The sequence below is a fragment of the Sminthopsis crassicaudata genome, chromosome 2 (assembly GCF_048593235.1).
Source record: "Sminthopsis crassicaudata isolate SCR6 chromosome 2, ASM4859323v1, whole genome shotgun sequence".
In the NCBI taxonomy this organism is placed as follows: Eukaryota; Metazoa; Chordata; class Mammalia; order Dasyuromorphia; family Dasyuridae; genus Sminthopsis; species Sminthopsis crassicaudata.
The window spans coordinates 11,366,753-11,383,969 of record NC_133618.1 but is presented as its reverse complement, the minus strand read 5'-3'; the positions used below and the strand labels follow the sequence as shown (position 1 = coordinate 11,383,969).

The 17,217-nt window shown below is 40.3% G+C and overlaps 1 protein-coding gene across 2 annotated transcripts in view; it reads right to left on the bottom strand.

Annotated features, from left to right (window-relative positions):
- Positions 1-17,217, bottom strand: part of DOCK5 (dedicator of cytokinesis 5) — a 241,128-nt gene that overhangs the window by 166,745 nt on the left and 57,166 nt on the right. For both annotated transcript variants that reach the window (XM_074285430.1, XM_074285431.1), the window contains exon 2: positions 10,682-10,765. In XM_074285430.1, coding sequence (XP_074141531.1) covers positions 10,682-10,765 — 84 coding nt within the window. The remainder of the gene's footprint in view (positions 1-10,681; positions 10,766-17,217) is intronic.

Genomic DNA, 17,217 nt, shown 5'->3' with positions numbered 1-17,217 from the left:
AACCATTCAGTGACAAAGGAGGAAATCAAAGAGCAGAGGTAACTAAGAATTCTGGGTAGGATTTGAACGTGACCAGATAGAACCGAGCTAAAGGACTAACCTAGTCCCAGTTCAAAGGGGAGGGGAAAGTGTGAGTCTAGGAAACTGGTCAATGAATTGTGCAATTATTAAGCACCATCTATGTGCTCAATATCATATTAGGCACTGAAGATACAAAAACAAAAACAGAAATCCCTCCTATCAGAGAATTAGAAGTGGTGTTTAAAAACTCCAAGGCTAGAGAATGATGCTTCCAGGGAAGTCTGGGGTGGCTGGGGAGAAGAAGACAGTGATCCATTTCTTACCAGAATGTCCCCAGCCCAGTTCTTATTTGGTCAAGAAAGGTTGGCTTAGGCTAATCTCCAGAAATCAGGACCAAGGAGAGCCAACCTCAACCCAACTTTTCCCATTCAAACCAACTTGGAGATTCCACTATAAGCCACTGAAACTGCCCCCCCCCCCCCCCGAGACAAGCCATGTTCAGAGTAACACAAGGAGAGAAGAAACTGAGATGAGGGTCTAGGCTCAAAAATCCAATAGGTCTGTGATCTCATTGATTATTCCACAGTTTCCTTCATGGAGGATGGCTGACTATCCTGTGCAGCTCCACATCTTCCCACAAATTCATAATGAAAGCTCACCACATTTTGGGGACTTCTTCAATTTCATATATGATCACAAAAATAACAATAGAATATGTGGGTTGACTACCTGGGATCTTTTTCCCTCAACACATTATCATAGGATTATAGACTTAGAACTGAAAGGTGCCTTTGCAGTCAGTCTAATCTCCTTTTACAGATGAGGAAACTGAGGTCCAGAGAAGTGATTTCCCCAGTTCACACAGCTAATTTTCTTTTCTTTTATTTTTCCCTGAGGCTGGGGTTAAGTGACTTGCCCAGGGTCACACAGCTAGGAAGTGTTAAAGTGTCTGAGACCAGATTTGAACTCGGGTCCTCCTGAATTCAGGGCTGGTGCTCTATCCACTGCACCACTTACAGCTACTAATTTTCTAAGGCATGATTCAAACTCAGGTTTCCCTCATTTCAAATCTGTCTCTCTATCCATTATGCCACATTATTTCTAGGAGGTTAAATGACTTAACACACTACGGTTGAGTTAAATCAAATCAACATATATTAAGTGCCTACTAGAGGTTGATCTTAGTACATGTTAAAGAAGACCCGTGCTTAGTCCTGAGGAGACAAAGAAAGGTAAGAACAGTCGCTGCCCTTGAGGAGCTCACATTTTAATATGGAGATGACTACGTATAAATAAGATGTATACTAGGATGAACTGGTGATAACCTCAGAAGGCCCTGGCATTAAGAGTGATATGACAGCTGTACTGTTTGGGGGAAGAAACCATGCATTTATTAAATACCTACATCAGGTGCTCTATTTTATCCTTAAAACAACAACCCTAAGAGACGGGTGTAAACATACAGTTGAAGACACTGAGATAGACAGAGGTGATGTGACTTGCCCAGAGTCACATTGTTAATAAATAAGTGTCTGAGGCTGCACTTGAGCCCAGGTTCTTCTAACTTTAAGTTCACTATTCTATCTGCCAGGACAGATAAGAAGCCGGTTTTTTGTTATTATTGTTTTATTTTTCCATGATAACATCCTTACTCTTTCTATTCTTCAGAATTTCTTGTTGATTATATGTTGATTTTATATATATATATGCCTGTCCATGCAAACATGGGGCTCTCTACTCTAAATCTATTACAGGACAATAATAACAAATAATCATCATCCTTGCTAACACTGATAAAGTACATACTATTTAATCATCATCATAACAACTAGCATTTACATAGCACCAATTATGTGCCAGGCACTGTGCCAAGTTCTTCACAACTGTTATCTCAATTGCCCCTCATGATAAAACTGGGAAGTAAGTGCTATTATTATCCTGATTTTACAATTTGGGAAACTGAGGCAAGGAGAGATTCAGTGACTAGGCCCAGAGGCACACAGACAAAGTATTTGAGACCAGATTTGAACAAGGATTTGTTTCATTCCAGGCTTGACACTCTATCCACTGCACCACCTAACCACAGCTTTAAAGCTAAAGGGGACCCAAATCACCTAATCTAACCCCTTCCTTATAAAAAGGCAAAAGATCCAGGAGCGAATCCGCTTGCCCAGAGTCACACAATAAAAGAATATCAAAGTCACAATCAGAAGCCAGGGCTTCCCACTGCAGGCCCAGCTCTCCTTTGGACGGTGAATAGGTCTTCATGAGAAGGACCTGAGAAGAAGGAATTATATTGCCCAAGGGAGGAGAGGTAGAGATATGATGCACTCTGGTTCCAAAGGAAGGGTGGAACCCAACGTGTAGAGTGAGAAGCCCCAGAGGCATGTTTAAAAGGAAGCTGAAAGACACTGGGAGAGTCCCGGGGGCCAGGAAACCCTGCCAGGATTACTCCCAAAGTCCATTAGTGAGCTCTCTTCTCTGGGTCTCCATTCAGTTTCCTTTTTTGTTTTATAAAAGCAAAGGGAAAATAGCTGGTGGGTGGAGAGACTGCAAACAAACTCAGGCTCAGCATTTCCAGAGTTCTTTTTGTTTGTACAAAGTCCTCCTGACATCATTCATTCCTATGAAGCCTGCAATCATAAAGAGAGGGGCAGGGGAGCCAAGAACACCAAGTGCCCCTCTGCACAGGAGGCAGAGGGCAAGCACCTGGTCCCGCCTAGCTTGAGAGGACGAACCTGGCTTTCCTTCTTTTCTCTCACTAAGCTTTGTGCAAGCCTGTTCTGTCTCCTGGAGATGTTGGTTGTGAATTTATCTTTTACTCTTTTATAGGGCAGAGGGTGGCTACCCACCACATTGCACAGTGAAGTCTGGCTATAATCCCATGAAGTCCAGGAGAAAGGGCCTTTCTAGGGCCAAATAGTCTCAATCACTCCCATGTTCTAATACAGTGGTCCTCAAACTTTTTAAATAGGGGGCCAGTTCACTGTCCCTCAGACTGTGGGAGGCCGGACTAGAGTAAAAACAAAAGCTCACACTCTGTTTCTGCCCCTCAGTCCATTTGCCATAACCCAGCGGGCCACATAAATGTCCTCAGTGGGCCACATGTGGCCCGAGGGCCTTAGTTTGAGCTCTCAAACTAATATATGATTCCAAAATATATTTATTGTTACTTGGAAAATTCCTCTTCTATCACAAAGCATGAGGAAAAACTGGGTCTGAATCTTGTTCTGGACATCTGTAATATGTATACCTATTGACAAATGATTTGATTTTCGTTCAGTCTCAGTTTCCTCATCTGATAGATGGGTATGTCTACCTGACACAAAAGTTGTGATTCTCCACTGACACCAGGTCCCCAAAACCCCATTGCTAAAAATAAAATAACATTTGGCCCATCTTATTCATTCCTACTTCTGGAAAAGCCTTAAAACTTGCAGACAGGGAGAGGAAATACTTTAAAAATGTGTAAATTGAGGCACAGGCACATCCTAATTATAATAGGATAAAAGTCCTTTAGAGACCATCTGGCTATTATCCCACAATTGACAGACGAAAAAACTGAGGGAGATGAAGTGACTTGCCAGAGTTAGTGAGGTAGTGGATAGAACATTGAATGTGGAGTCAGGAAGACTCAGATTCAAATCCAGCCCTCAGATATTATCTGGACAAAACACTTAAACTGTCTCAGTTTCCTAATCTATAAAATGGGGATAATCACAGTACCTACCCCCTAGGATTATTGCAAAGATCAAATGAGATATTATTGATAAAGCATCATACGAACACGAGACTACCAGTGAGCATCAGAAGCAGAAGCAGCATCTCTCATTTTGCAGATGAGGAAACTGAGGGATGGAGCCTTGAGTATAGAGTCAGGAAGCAACAGAAGCACGAACTGAACATAGCCAGGTGGACTACAGAGACAGTGCTCTTGACCCTGTTGTTCACTGGTTCTCTAAATTCCCTATTTCTACATAGCACTTCCAAGCATTTTTGTCATGATGTGAGGACTCAGAGTATTGCCATGTCTCCTTTACAGGCAAGTAAATTGAGGCAGAGACACCGAAGTCTACAGCTGCTGATCATGGCTCAAACTGAGCTTTTGACTCTTTTTGCTAACTTATTACGCTTCTCAAACAATCCTGAACTCTCAGAGTCCTCGGAGCACCAAAGTCGGCCCCATCCAGAATTCCCTCTGCAACATCCAGGAAATCCTCTCTTGTCACTTGGGACCTGGGCCTCCTCTGTCTGACTCCACTGTGCCCCAGGATGCCCAGTGTTGGGATAACTGAAGCATCTTGTGAGAGCTCATCAGCCTTGTCCCTTCAGCTTCTTACTGGCCTCTGCCTCTCTAACTGGAGGGTGGGCCCAGAACTCAAAATCCTCCATTTAAGGAGCGTGCACAATCAGACAGCCATCTCATTTCTCACTTGGAGACACTATAAAACTGACCTTTCCACCAGTTTCTCCCTCTCTCTCCCCCTTTTCCACTTCTACTTTTCAGCTTCCTTTTGTTTATTGCCTTCTCCCATTAGATTATAAGCTTCTGGAGGGACTTTTTTCATTATTTGTACCCCTAGCACTTAGCACAGTGTCTGATCCCTAATAGGTGCTTAATAAATGTTCATAGATTGATCTATACTCAGATTTTGCATAAAAATCCATAGTTTCTCTCTCCCCACCTCCCTATCCCTGCTAAGGCGGCCTATCCCACTTTTCCATTGCTCAAATTAGGAGCAACTTTTTCTTTCATTGCTAAATCCAAATTTTCCTCTCTAACACTTCCCTCCATTGCTCCTGTTTCTGCTTTCTGCGGCCAAGAAGAACAGATCTAACCCTCCTTCCCCTTGGGAGCCTTTAAAACACTTTATTATACTTGTAAATAAAAAGCTATAATAATGATAAAAAAAACACTTTATTATAACTGCAGGTTGACCTTGGCGTATACTTATGAAAACCAATGAACTATACAAAAAGAAATTTGCAGCTTCAGGGCCAATGTTCTTCTATGTATTTGGAAATGTCCATGTTATCTGATTTTTTAAAAAAAATATTTTTTTGTCCTGCTTTTCTCCTCCCCCAAATCTTCTCTTCTTCAGGCTAAAAAAGTTTTAATTCCTACTATCACTCTGGTTAATGTCACCGTCCAGCTGGTTTATTATTTATTGTTCTTCCTAAAATATGCCATCTAGAATCGAGTTATGTCTGACTCTTCATGACCCCATTTGGGGTTTTCTTGACAAAGATACCGGAGTGGTTTGCCATTTCTTATCCGGATCATTTTATAGATGAGGAAATGGAGGCAAACATGGTTAAATGACTTGCCCAGAATCATACAGCTAGTAAGTATCTGAGGCTGGATTTGAACTCAGATCTCCCCGACTCCAAGCCTGGCTCTCTACCCCTTGTTGCCATGTAGCTGACCTCTAGAATTAAGCACAATTCGCTAGACGTGGTCTGACCTAGGGAGAGGATAATGGGAAATCACTTCTTCTTCCTCCTGGACACCAAGCCTAAAATTGTCTCTTGACTGACTTATTATAACACACTGACTCATTTTAAATCTGCAATCTACTAAAAGACTCAGGTTTTTGGGTTTTCCCCCCAGAAGAAGGGTTGCTTAGTCACACCTCCCCCATTTTATATTTGGGAAGTTATATTTTTAACAGAAGTATAAGACTTAATATGTTTTCATTAAATTTATGCATCTCTATTAAATTTAATTCTATTCAAGACATCATTCTAAGCTATCCAAATTGGGCCATCCGATAGTTCTAGGTCATCTGAAAATCAGATAAACATGTCAGCTGTGCTTTGGGCTAAGCCATTACAAAAAATGTTAAACCTCTGGGGTATCCAGATGTTCAAAGCAGCCTCTGAGCCACCTAGACTACTCTTTGGGCCGAGTCATTCACCAGTTTCAAATATAGCCTTCACTCTGTCAGTTAATCAATATCTCTCTGGACTTTTCAAAGGCATAGCTTGGGAGTTTTATTTGCCACACTCCAGCTAGGCTGTGTTTATAGTAACTTCCTGTTCTAGTAACTTTGTCAATTAAGGAAATGACAAATCTTGACATACTTTATCATAGACTCATGCTGCCTCTCTCTGCTACTTCCCTTTCTATATACTCAGAAAGTTTCTCTTTAATATGTCTTAGAACTTGCCAAGAGTCCAAGTCTTGTTGACTAATTTATAATATTTAAATACAATCTTCTCCTTTTTTGAATACTGGGACTTTGGTACTTTCCTAGTCCTGTAGATGCTCTTCCTTTCAGTACTTCAGTGATCATGGATGGATGGGGGCTCAGCATTCATATACATTTGGCTGTTGTTTCTATGATCTATAGAATATTTAAATATAATCTTCTCCTTTTTTGAATACTGGGATTTGGTCCTTTCCCAGTTCTGCAGATGCTCTTCCTTTCTCTAAGAAATATCTGACACTGAAAGAGCATGGCTAATAAGAAGACTGTTAAAGAACTTTAAAACCAGCAGGAATCATTAGATTTCCTAACACAAGATGAGACTAATGGACAATGGATTTATGGACATTTATAAATTCTCAATTTATGATTATTTGATCATGTTATTTGTTACATACTTCTAGTATGTATTATGTTACTATGTTACTATGTGTTTATGTAATCTATGTAATTATGTGTAATGCCTCCCATATTGATGGATTTATGTTTCAAGTCATGACCACCCTATGTTCTAAATCAAAAGAAAGGGGGAGATGTTAGGATTACAAGGTGAGAACTCAGGTTGTCTGGACAATTACAAGGTGAGAACTCAGGTTGACTTGACAGTTCTCTGGCTCAGACCTTTGGTTCAGGCCTTTAAAGGGAGTTTACCTTAGGAATTCTAAGAGGAGCAAGTTCATTGGTGGAAGTATTTCCCCATGCCCCATTGAGTTCTCACATGCCTATTCTCTGGGAGGATAAAAGAAGGGCAGCATTGGGTCTGGGAGAATCGACTCTGGGATAGAGTTTTGATGCCAGGCAGGCTGAAAGGAGACCAGTCTGATTTGAGGAAGAACAAAAGTTGGAGGAGATTCAGAGCTCCCAAGAAACCTGCGCACAGAGGAAAAGATTTTACAGATCTCCTCCCAAAGAAGGATTATAATTGAGCAGACAACCGGACCCTCACAATTCAAGAACTTTACACTTTCTCCATGATCCTTCAGTCATCATGGATGGATGAGGGCTCAATATTCACATACATTTGGCTGTTGTTGCCATGTACAGAATATTTAAATATAATCCTGTTCTTTTTGAACACTGGGACTTTGGTCCTTTCCCAGTCCTGCAGACGCTCTTCTTTTCTCCATGGTCCTTTAGGAATCACGGGTAGATGAGGGCTCAGCATTCACATACATTTGGCTGTTGTTTCCATGGTCTACAGCCTAATTCATCCAAGCCTCATAATCTCACTAGAAAAAGCTGGTTGCTCTCTTTCTATCTCCTCATATATTTTGGGACTTCATTCTTTAAACAATTTGATTTCCTCTCATTCTAATTTCTTTTTTTTTCTCCCTCATTCTAATTTCAAATATCGTAAAATAACAGATTTAGGGTAGAAAGAGATGTCAGAGATCATCGAATCTAAACCCCACATCTTACAAATGATGAAATGGAAGTCCAAAGTCACAAAAAAATAGAGGCTAGATTTGAATCCAAAGCTTCCTCAATTCAAATTGAGTACACTCTCTATTGAATCTCACTGGCAAAGAAGATTTGGGCAATATGATAATTGAGTAGTTCTTCCTTCTTTCAGTCATTTTTTTTATCAACAACATCAACAGGGAATATTTGCTTTCAAATTGCATGAGCGCAAGTATTTATGTGAATTTCCCTTTACAGTTACCTTCAATTTGTTCTGATCTTGAAGCTTCTCTTAAAGTGTTCTTTTCCCTATTCTGGCTCATATCTTATGTGTACATCTTCCTAAAATCTGAGTTGGTCGATATAAATTTAGCCTCCTCCTTCTCCTTCCCCCTATCATTAAATGGCAGTTACTAAAGCCTAATGAGACCACAAACTCCCCTCAGCAATTCTTGGTGTGAAGGTCCCAAGCAGGAACCCAATCTCCATGAGAAATGGATCTGATTACCTATTTCTTTTTTCCAGGGTCTTCCTGTTGATACTGTACTTTTCAGTTTCCCTGAAATCCCATTGGCCATTTAATTTGCTTTCTCAGTTTTGTCAGAAGCTCTCAGAGATTTAGATTCCTGGTCAGTGGGAGAATTATGGGGCTGCATGAGCTTTTCCCTTGAGCCTTGAGGCTTACTAGCTCAGAGTTGAGGAATGTTTAGAAAGGTCATTCCTGTCCCAAGGTGCCCCTGGGGACCGGGCTAGAGCAGGAGGATGACTGTGGAGGAGGCCAGTTCTGGGATCACAGTGTCTATAGACATAGAAGGGCCCTAGTCAATGCTGAATCACTTTAAAAATGCTGAAATTCAAGCCTTTAGAGAGTAAATTGACTGCTCAAGCCTTAAAATTAGGAAGCAAACTTAAAACTTCTGATTTTAAAGCCACTGCCCCTCAGTCTTCTCTGAAGTTACAGAAAAATATAAATATGACCCAAGGGGTCCAACTCACATCTGGAACTCCTTAGTCAATTCAATTAGAACTTTCAGGTACATTTTATGGCTAACCTCTTTCTGACTATCTACTGGTAATGAGATCTTTTTTCCAGGGGACCTATGGATTCCGTGAGGGCCCTGATTATCCTGGGGAAATCCAAAGCCCACAAAGAAATGGATAGCACAGGGGCAGCTAGGTGGAAGGAAGGAAGGAAGGAAGGAAGGAAGGAAGGAAGGAAGGAAGGAAGGAAGGAAGGAAGGAAGGAAGGAAGGAAGAGAGGGAGGGAGGGAGGAAAAAAAAGAAAAATAGAAAGAAAAAACAACAAAAAAGGAAGGAAAGAAGAAAAAGAAAAGAAGGGGAAAGGGAAGGAAGGAAGGAAGGAAGAGAGAGAGAGAAAGGAAGAGAGAGAAAGGGAGGGAGAGAAAGAGAGAGCAAGAAAGAAAGAGAAAGAAAGAGAGAAAGAGACAAAGAGAAAGAGAGAGAAAGAGAAAGAGAGAAAGAGAGAGAAAGAGACAAAGAGACAAAGAGAGAAAGAAAAATGGATGGCACACTCCCTCCTTTCCCAGCCTGGAACTAAGATAATCATCAGGGCTATTAGCATTATCCTATCTGTGATTAAAGTTGTCCTTGAGATGCTTTCTCTCTATTCTTTTGTCCATTCACAAAACAGTTATTTTTTCTCCATCTGTGCTACAGCTCAGAAAACAACAAATAGAAAAGGAATTTGTCTCGGGACTTTTTCTAACTGAACTAAGAAAAGATGAAGATTAAGGGATTTTCAAGTATTGAGCTGCAAGGGACCTCAAAGGGAAGAGGGTCCAAGTGCCTCATTTTACAGGTGAGGAAACTAAAGGCCCTGAAAAAATGAAGTATCCTACACTTGGTCACTCAGTGTATGAAAAAAGGTATGAATTCGGATCTTTGTGAGTCCATTTAAAATGAATAGCACAAAACGTTAATGACATTATTTCATTTTATCTTCAGAACAGTGGGAAGGGGGGCAGCTAGGTGGTGCAGTGGACAGAGCACCAGGCCTGAATTTAAGAGGATCTGAGTTCAAATGTGGCCTCAGACACTTAACACTTCCTAGCTGTGTGACCCTGGGCAAGTCACTTAACCCCAGCCTCAGAAAACAAAACAAAACAGTAGGGATTATGATCCCCATATTACAGACGAGAAAATGAGCCTCAGAGACATTGAGGGCCCCACAGCCAGGCAGGGAACCTCCATTTTTCTGACTCTACTACAAACCTTCTTGCCTCTCACGCTGGATGAATGGAGGGATTTAGGCCCTTAGATCATTTAAAGACTTTTCTGCAGCCATTGGTGAACCTGGAGCTCTTTTTCAGCCACTCCCAGATGTGATCCCAAGAGTTATGGATCCTGGGTTCAGGAGACAGACAACTTTCTCCTCCTCATTGCCTGCGCCCAGGTGTCAGTCAGGTCACACCTTTATTTGGCAGGCTCTCTCAATCCAAGGACTCCATAGCAAAGGTTCTCAGAGCCTGGCCTCCATTGGCGGATTCTACCAAGTAGGAGAGGTTTTAATTCTCCACAAGCTGTAAAATCCAGCAGCTGAGCTCCTCACCAAAGGCCTGGCCAACACCATTTGTTTTTTCCAGGAACCAAAAAAGGGTCCTAGTACGTACAAAGGAAAGACCACTCTATCGGCCAGAGGAACTGGATTCAAATCCTGACTCATCCACTTCCTAACTATTGAATCATTTCAGAAAGGCTGTCACTTTCTTACTCTGTAAAATGGTCAGACCGGATGGCCTGGAATGAATTGTTCCTTCGACCTCCAGGAGGTAATCAGGAGCCTCATCAGAAATCCAGGAGCCTCAGAAGGCTAGCAGGGCTGCTATCTTTAGTAAACACAGCAGCCACACAGGTAGAATCAGGAATCCCTTCTCCTGCTCAGCTGGCTAAAAGCACTGAAGGAATGAAGTTTCACAACCTGAATCCTTCCGGGTGTGGGATTGCAACATCTCGGCAAGGAGAAAGCCCAAGATTAATCAGTAAACACGTCCCTCCCCAGAGTCCTTTGTCATCAGGCAGCAAATCCTTACCTTCGTACATCTCCAGAATGTGGACTGTGTCCCCAATCTGCAAAGACAGCTCCACGTCTTGGGATGCATTGTAATTGTAGATCGCTGGAAATGGGAAAAACAAAAAAGAAGGATATCACCCAACACTGAAAGGAAACTCCGCTTACAGAGTAACTCACTCTTTCCCAGAGGAGCATGAGCAGCAGACAGTGTCTGGCACACAGTAGGTGCTTACTGATTGAGATTCCCTCTGGGCCCGAGACAGAAGAAGAATCACAGTAGAATAATACATTCATTTATTATGACTCTGAAAATGTTGATCCATTCTGAGGATCATAAATTCACAGAATTAGATTAAGAAGGGGCTGTGTCATGAGCAGTTGGGTAGTGCAGTGGGTAGAGTTCTGGGTCTGGAAGTAGGAAGACTCATCTTTCTGAGTTCAAATGTGGCCTCAGATACTTTCTAGCTGTGTGACCTTGAGCAAGTCATGTCACCCCTTTTGCCTCAGTTTCCTCATCTGTAAAATGAGCTGGAACAGTAAATAACTCTAGTATTTCTGCCAAGAAAACCCCAAAGGGGGTCACAAAGAGTTGGACGTGGCAGAAAAACAGCAAACAACATCGCATCCCTGCTTGAGAATGGACAGTCGGCTCCTAGGTGTGCTTTTTTTAAAGCCCTTCCCAGGCTGGTTCAGCCCAGCCCTCTTTAGGATAATGGAATGAGATTGGTCTAAGGTTCTCTAGTCCAATATCTCCATTTTACAGTCTAGAAAACCGAGGCTGGTGGTTACCTCTCTACTAAGTGTCAGAGTTGGGACTTCAAATGCAGCCTTTTCCGTTGTGCACCTGCAGCCTTTCCTGTACAGCCACATTCTCCCTCCAACTTTTGTGATGTCCCCAGTTCTCTAGCTTCCCCCTTTCCTTCTAGAATCAGCCATAACTTATCAAGAAATCGGCTGCTTAATTTGGAACTATGCCCAAAGGTGCTATGAAAATTGTGCATACCCTTTGATCCAGCAGGGATCTACAGCAGGGTCTAAATCCCAAAGAAATCTTAAAGGCGGGAAAAGGACCCACATGTGCCAAAATGTTTGTGGCAGCCCTCTTTGTAGTGGTGAGAAACTGGAAACTGAATGGATGCCCATCAATGGGAGAGTGGCTGAATAAATTATGGTACATGAATGTTATGGGATATTATTGTTCTAAAAGAAATGACCAGAAGGATGATTTCAGAAAAACCTGGAAAGAATTACTTGAATTGATGCTAAGTGAAGTAAGCAGACCAAGAGAACGTTGTATGCAATAATGACAAGATTATGAGATCGTCAACTGTGATGGATTTGGCTCTCTTCTTCCACAATGTGGAAATTCAAGGCAATCCCAATTGACTTGCGATGGAGAAAGCCATCCACATGCAGAGAGAGAGAGTTATGGCGTCTGACTGTGGATCAAAACATAGTATTTTCACTTTTCGTTGTTATTTATTTGGTTTTCTTTCTCATGGTTTTTTTTTTTTCCCCTTTTGATCAGCTTTTTCCTGCACAGCATGATGAATATAGGAATTATGTTTAGAAGAACTGCACATATTTAACCTATAACAGATCTCTCGTTGTCTTAGAGAGAGGAGAGGGAAAAATTTGGAATACAAAGTTTTGTGAAAATTAAACAAAAAACTATCTCTATTTAATAATTTATTATATATAATTATATAATATATATAATTATATATAATATTATATCTAATATATAATTATATATAATAATATATATTTATAATATATTATATATGTATAATATATAATAAATAATAATTATTAAAATATTTAATAATACTATTTAATTAATAATAATAATTAATTGATTATTTAATTAAATAATTATAAATATCTTTATATGTGGAAAAATAAAATGCTATTGAAAAAAATTGGCTGATTTTCTAATAGAGGAAATGGGTGGAACAACAAACATGAAATTATTTAATCAGCACCAAGGCATTTTTAGGACACCTGCGATGTTTCAGCTGATGCTGCTACCTGGGCTGCACCATTCTGGCAAAGTGCAGGTGTCCCACTCGGGAGGGTGAAAGCCGGGTCACTGCCTTAGGGTAACCCAGAGGATTAGGGGACCCCCCCAGACCCCGGAGGTTGGAACAAGAGGGTGAAGGAAATGAAACTCCAATTTCCCTCCAAACTTCCTCATTCCTACTGACAAAACCACTGTCCTGTGGATTAAGGAAATAAAATTAACAGAGTCTTTTAAGGTCCTCTAGTCCAATCTCCTAGTTTTACAAATGAGAAATCTAAGGTCCAGAATGGATTACGACTTGCCTAAGACCACCCAGATGTCGGATTTGAACTCAGGTCTTTTGGATTCTGACCCCCCTGAACCACCTACACCACAGAGTTGGATCTGATGGCCTTGATGGTCACTTCCAGCTCTAAATACACGATCTTGGGATGTTTATCAGGTCTGAAGACCTCCAAGGAGGGGAATGCCCCATTTTCAAAGCAGGCCATGTTGCCCGAGAAAGCTCAAATGATGAGGAGGTGTTTCTTATATTATATTCTATGGATTTTTATTAGACCCCCAGATCATCTGTGCTTTTTCTTCTGCATTGCTGTGTGATACAAGGAAAAACACTTTAAAAACTCATTAGAGACTCGGTTTCATCCTTTGTAAAAACAAAGATTTGGGCTATATTTTGTTGAAGATGCCTCCCAAATTTAAATTCAATGATCCTAGTTTAGATGCAGCTAAGGGACACAATAAATAGTATACTAGTGCCTTGAGTCAAAAAGACTCATCTTCTTAGTTCAAATCTGACCTCAGATACTGTGTGATCCTGGGCAAGTCACTTCACCTTATCTGCCTCAGTTTCCTCATCTGTAAAATGAGCTGGAGAAGGAAATGGCAAACCATTTCAGTACATTTCCCCAAATGGGATCATGAAGAATCACACAAGACTGAAATAACTAAATAACAACAGCAATAGGAGCTAATTGTTCTCTTCTTTTTTCCTAAGAAGTCTCTCACAGTGGACATCTCTCCGTGTTTGGGAAACATGCTGCAGGGACTGGGCTATTACTCCCCCTTCAGAAAGATGTGAGGTTGGTTGTATATGTGGAGGAGAGTTTATTTAGCAGATTACAGAGTTTCAGAATTAGACTCACATGCGTGAGTAGGAACTCTTCAGCAGGGGATTCCTCTGCTGGATGTTCAGTGAGGGGCTGCCCTCCCACTAGGGCAACCCACTGATCACCACTAATGGGTACCCAGTTTTTTCAGACTTCAAATCAAAATTTGCCTCTTTGCAATTTCTACTAGCTGCAAGTTTTACTCTTCTTGTTGCTCTATTTTATTCTCCAAATTATCGATGTCCTTCATAATCCATGCCCAGCATGGATCACAGAACTCTGGCATATTCTGACCAGGGAAAAGCAGAACTGCCCATCTCCTTGGTGGTAGACTTTTTTTTTTTCTATTAATAAAACCTAAGATAAAGGAACATTCGGGGGCTGCCAAATGAGTTGGCAGGTCACTAATTCCCCTAGTCCGTCCCCAACAAACTGCTCTTTAACCACACCTTCCTTATCCAACCACAGAATGTCCCAGAAAATTAGCCCTTCAGTTTTGTTTCCTTTCATGTACAGGATGTGACTGTAGAGACTTTCGCTTTCATCCCTGAATTTCCAGCACCTAGTACAGTACCTGGTGCTTACTGGGCACCCAACAAGCTTGCTGAATGGTTAACTTTAGGAGAGAGCTGCTTTGAAAGAGGAAAAGGCAGCCTTGCTGTTAAAACACCACCAAATCCATCCTAATGTTGCTCGTTATTCTATTTAAGTTATGGGACTACAGATGTGATGACTTTTAATAAGCTAAAAACCTATAAAATGCAACTTATTTCTTTTGACAGCTATTCCCTGGCAGCCAAAAGAACCATCTTTTAACCCCATCTGTGAAAAACCACATCGGGGAGACACAAATGTTACCCTCCTAGAGACTACTACCATATTGGAATCCCACTAAATTTATCAACTTTGCGGAAGTGTCGGGTTTTGTTTTCCAGCTAAAGGGAGACTCCTCCTCCTCCTCCTCCTCCTCCTCCTCCTCCTCCTCCTCCTCCTCCTCCTCCTCCTCCTCCTCCTCCTCCTCCTCCTCCTTTCTCCCTCTGCCCTCCCCCCAAGGATTGCTTTCTTTACCCATAAATGGAGAAATGAACACAAGATTATACGGGTGTTTCATCGTGTAATGAGTTCAATTCCATTTAACCAAAGTTGATTCAGCCTTGATATACACAGGGCACTATGCTAGGCACAGGGATACCAAGATAGATAAGATAAACCTTCTCCTAAGGAGTTTATGATCCAATAGAGGAAACTAGAAGTACTTAATCAGCTATGGCATAAGAGAGAGTAAAGTCCAAAGGAGAGCGCAGGAAGCGGAAGTGGGAGCGAGACACCCAATTTTCAGATATGACCACAATATATTGATGTGTTTTGTCTGACTTCTCTAATTACAAATACTAAATAGATGATGGGAAGGTAAGTGGAAAGCCATAGAGACACACAAAAAAATAAAAGCTCACCAATGAAAAAATAAAAAATACCCAGAAGCAAAAGTTCAGAAAGGAACAAAGCAACTGGACAATTTTGTTACTACCATGATCACTTTAATATATACTTGGTTGATGTTTGGACATATATACATATATTGTATTTAATTTATACTTTAACATATTGAACATGTATTGGATAACTTGCCATCTGGAGAGGGGGGAAGAGGGAAAAATTAAAACAGAAGGTTTGGCAATTGTCAATGCTGTAAAATTACCCATGCATATATCTGGTAAATAAAAAGCTATAATAAAAAATATATATACTTTGTTGAAAAGAACCCATTCACAAGAGAAGTTCCTGAATTCACCAACGATCCTATTTTTCATTTTTGTGTATAAGAATATTTGTATTTGTGGATAATTGTGTTTGTAATGAAAAAAAGGAGATGGAAGTGAGAAATAGATAAATTACACACACACACACACACACACACACACACACACACACACACAACCACACACACAACCACACACACACTAAAAGTACTTGCAAAACAAAGGAACAAATAAAGTTTGAGGAAGGTGAGGACCCTTCAGCTGGAAGTCAAGAAAGGCTTCACCTGGACAGGTTTTAAGCTGTCCTCCTGAGTCTTCATTCATTTAACTGTGTGACCTTGGCGAAATCATGTGAATTTCCTCAGTTGTTTCCTCATTTGTAAAATAAAGTTCCCAATAAACTGTATAGAAATTGCATGCAGAGTGAGAACTATAGAGAATGAATGTAAATCAACACATGTTATGCTCATTCTTCTCTTTTTTTGTTTTATTTTTCCTTTTATGGTTTTCCCTTTTATTCTGAATCTTCTCTCCAAACTTGATTCATACAGAAATGTGTATTTAAAAAAATCAATGTATGTGTATAACCAAAAAAATAATAAAAAAACTTTTAAAAAAAGAAATGAGGAATGGAATGGTTTCAGAAAAAAATCTGAGAATATTTATATGAATTGATGCAGAGTGAAGCGAAAAAACAAAAACAAACAAAAAAACAGATCACCATTCATAGTAATAGCAATACTGTATTAGTGATCAACTGTAAGACTTAACTATTCTGATCAATAAGATGATCTATGATAATGCAAAAAACTAAAATAAAAGACCTGGATCAGAATAACAATATTGATGATGATGATGATGATAACTATAATATAATATAATATAATATAATATAATATAATATAATATAATATAATATAATATAATATAATATAATATAATATAATATAATATAATATAATATAATATATAATATAATATATAATATAATATATAATATAATATATAATATAATATATAATATAATATAATATATAATATAATATAATATAATATAATATATAATATAATATAATATTTTAAATATTATAATAGCTAATGTTTCTATAGCACCCGCTATGTGCCAGGTATCGTGCTGAGCATTTTGCAAATATCTCATTGGGTCTTTATGACAACCACAGGAGGTAGGTGCTACTATTATCCCCATTTTGCAGATGAGGAAACTGAGACAGACACAAGTTAAGTGATTTTGCCCAAACTCACACAGCGTGCAAGCTATCTCTAAGAGTCCTCTCATCTCTGACCTCCTCAGTCCCGAGTTCTCTCCCATTCCTGGGCATGAGCTCTGACTTTCTAGGCTTGCGGTCCCACCCAGTTCTGACATTCTAGGCTCCTGGTTTTTCCCAGCTCTGACATTCAGTGATTCATTAAGTGTTGATCTTAGGGAAGGGGAAACAAGTGGGAGAGCTCTGGGCCAGCAGGCCCCGTCACAATCTCTTGTTTGGTCTGAAGGAATCAAACAAGGGCAGGGAGTCATGCAGACTATAAATCTCCAGGCCGGCCTGGAGTTGCGAAAGACCAGTTGCTGGAATTCTTCCCTGGCGGCTCTCAGCCTCCTCTCTCAGGCGGCCGAGATGACAAAGATCGCGAACATCTACACAGG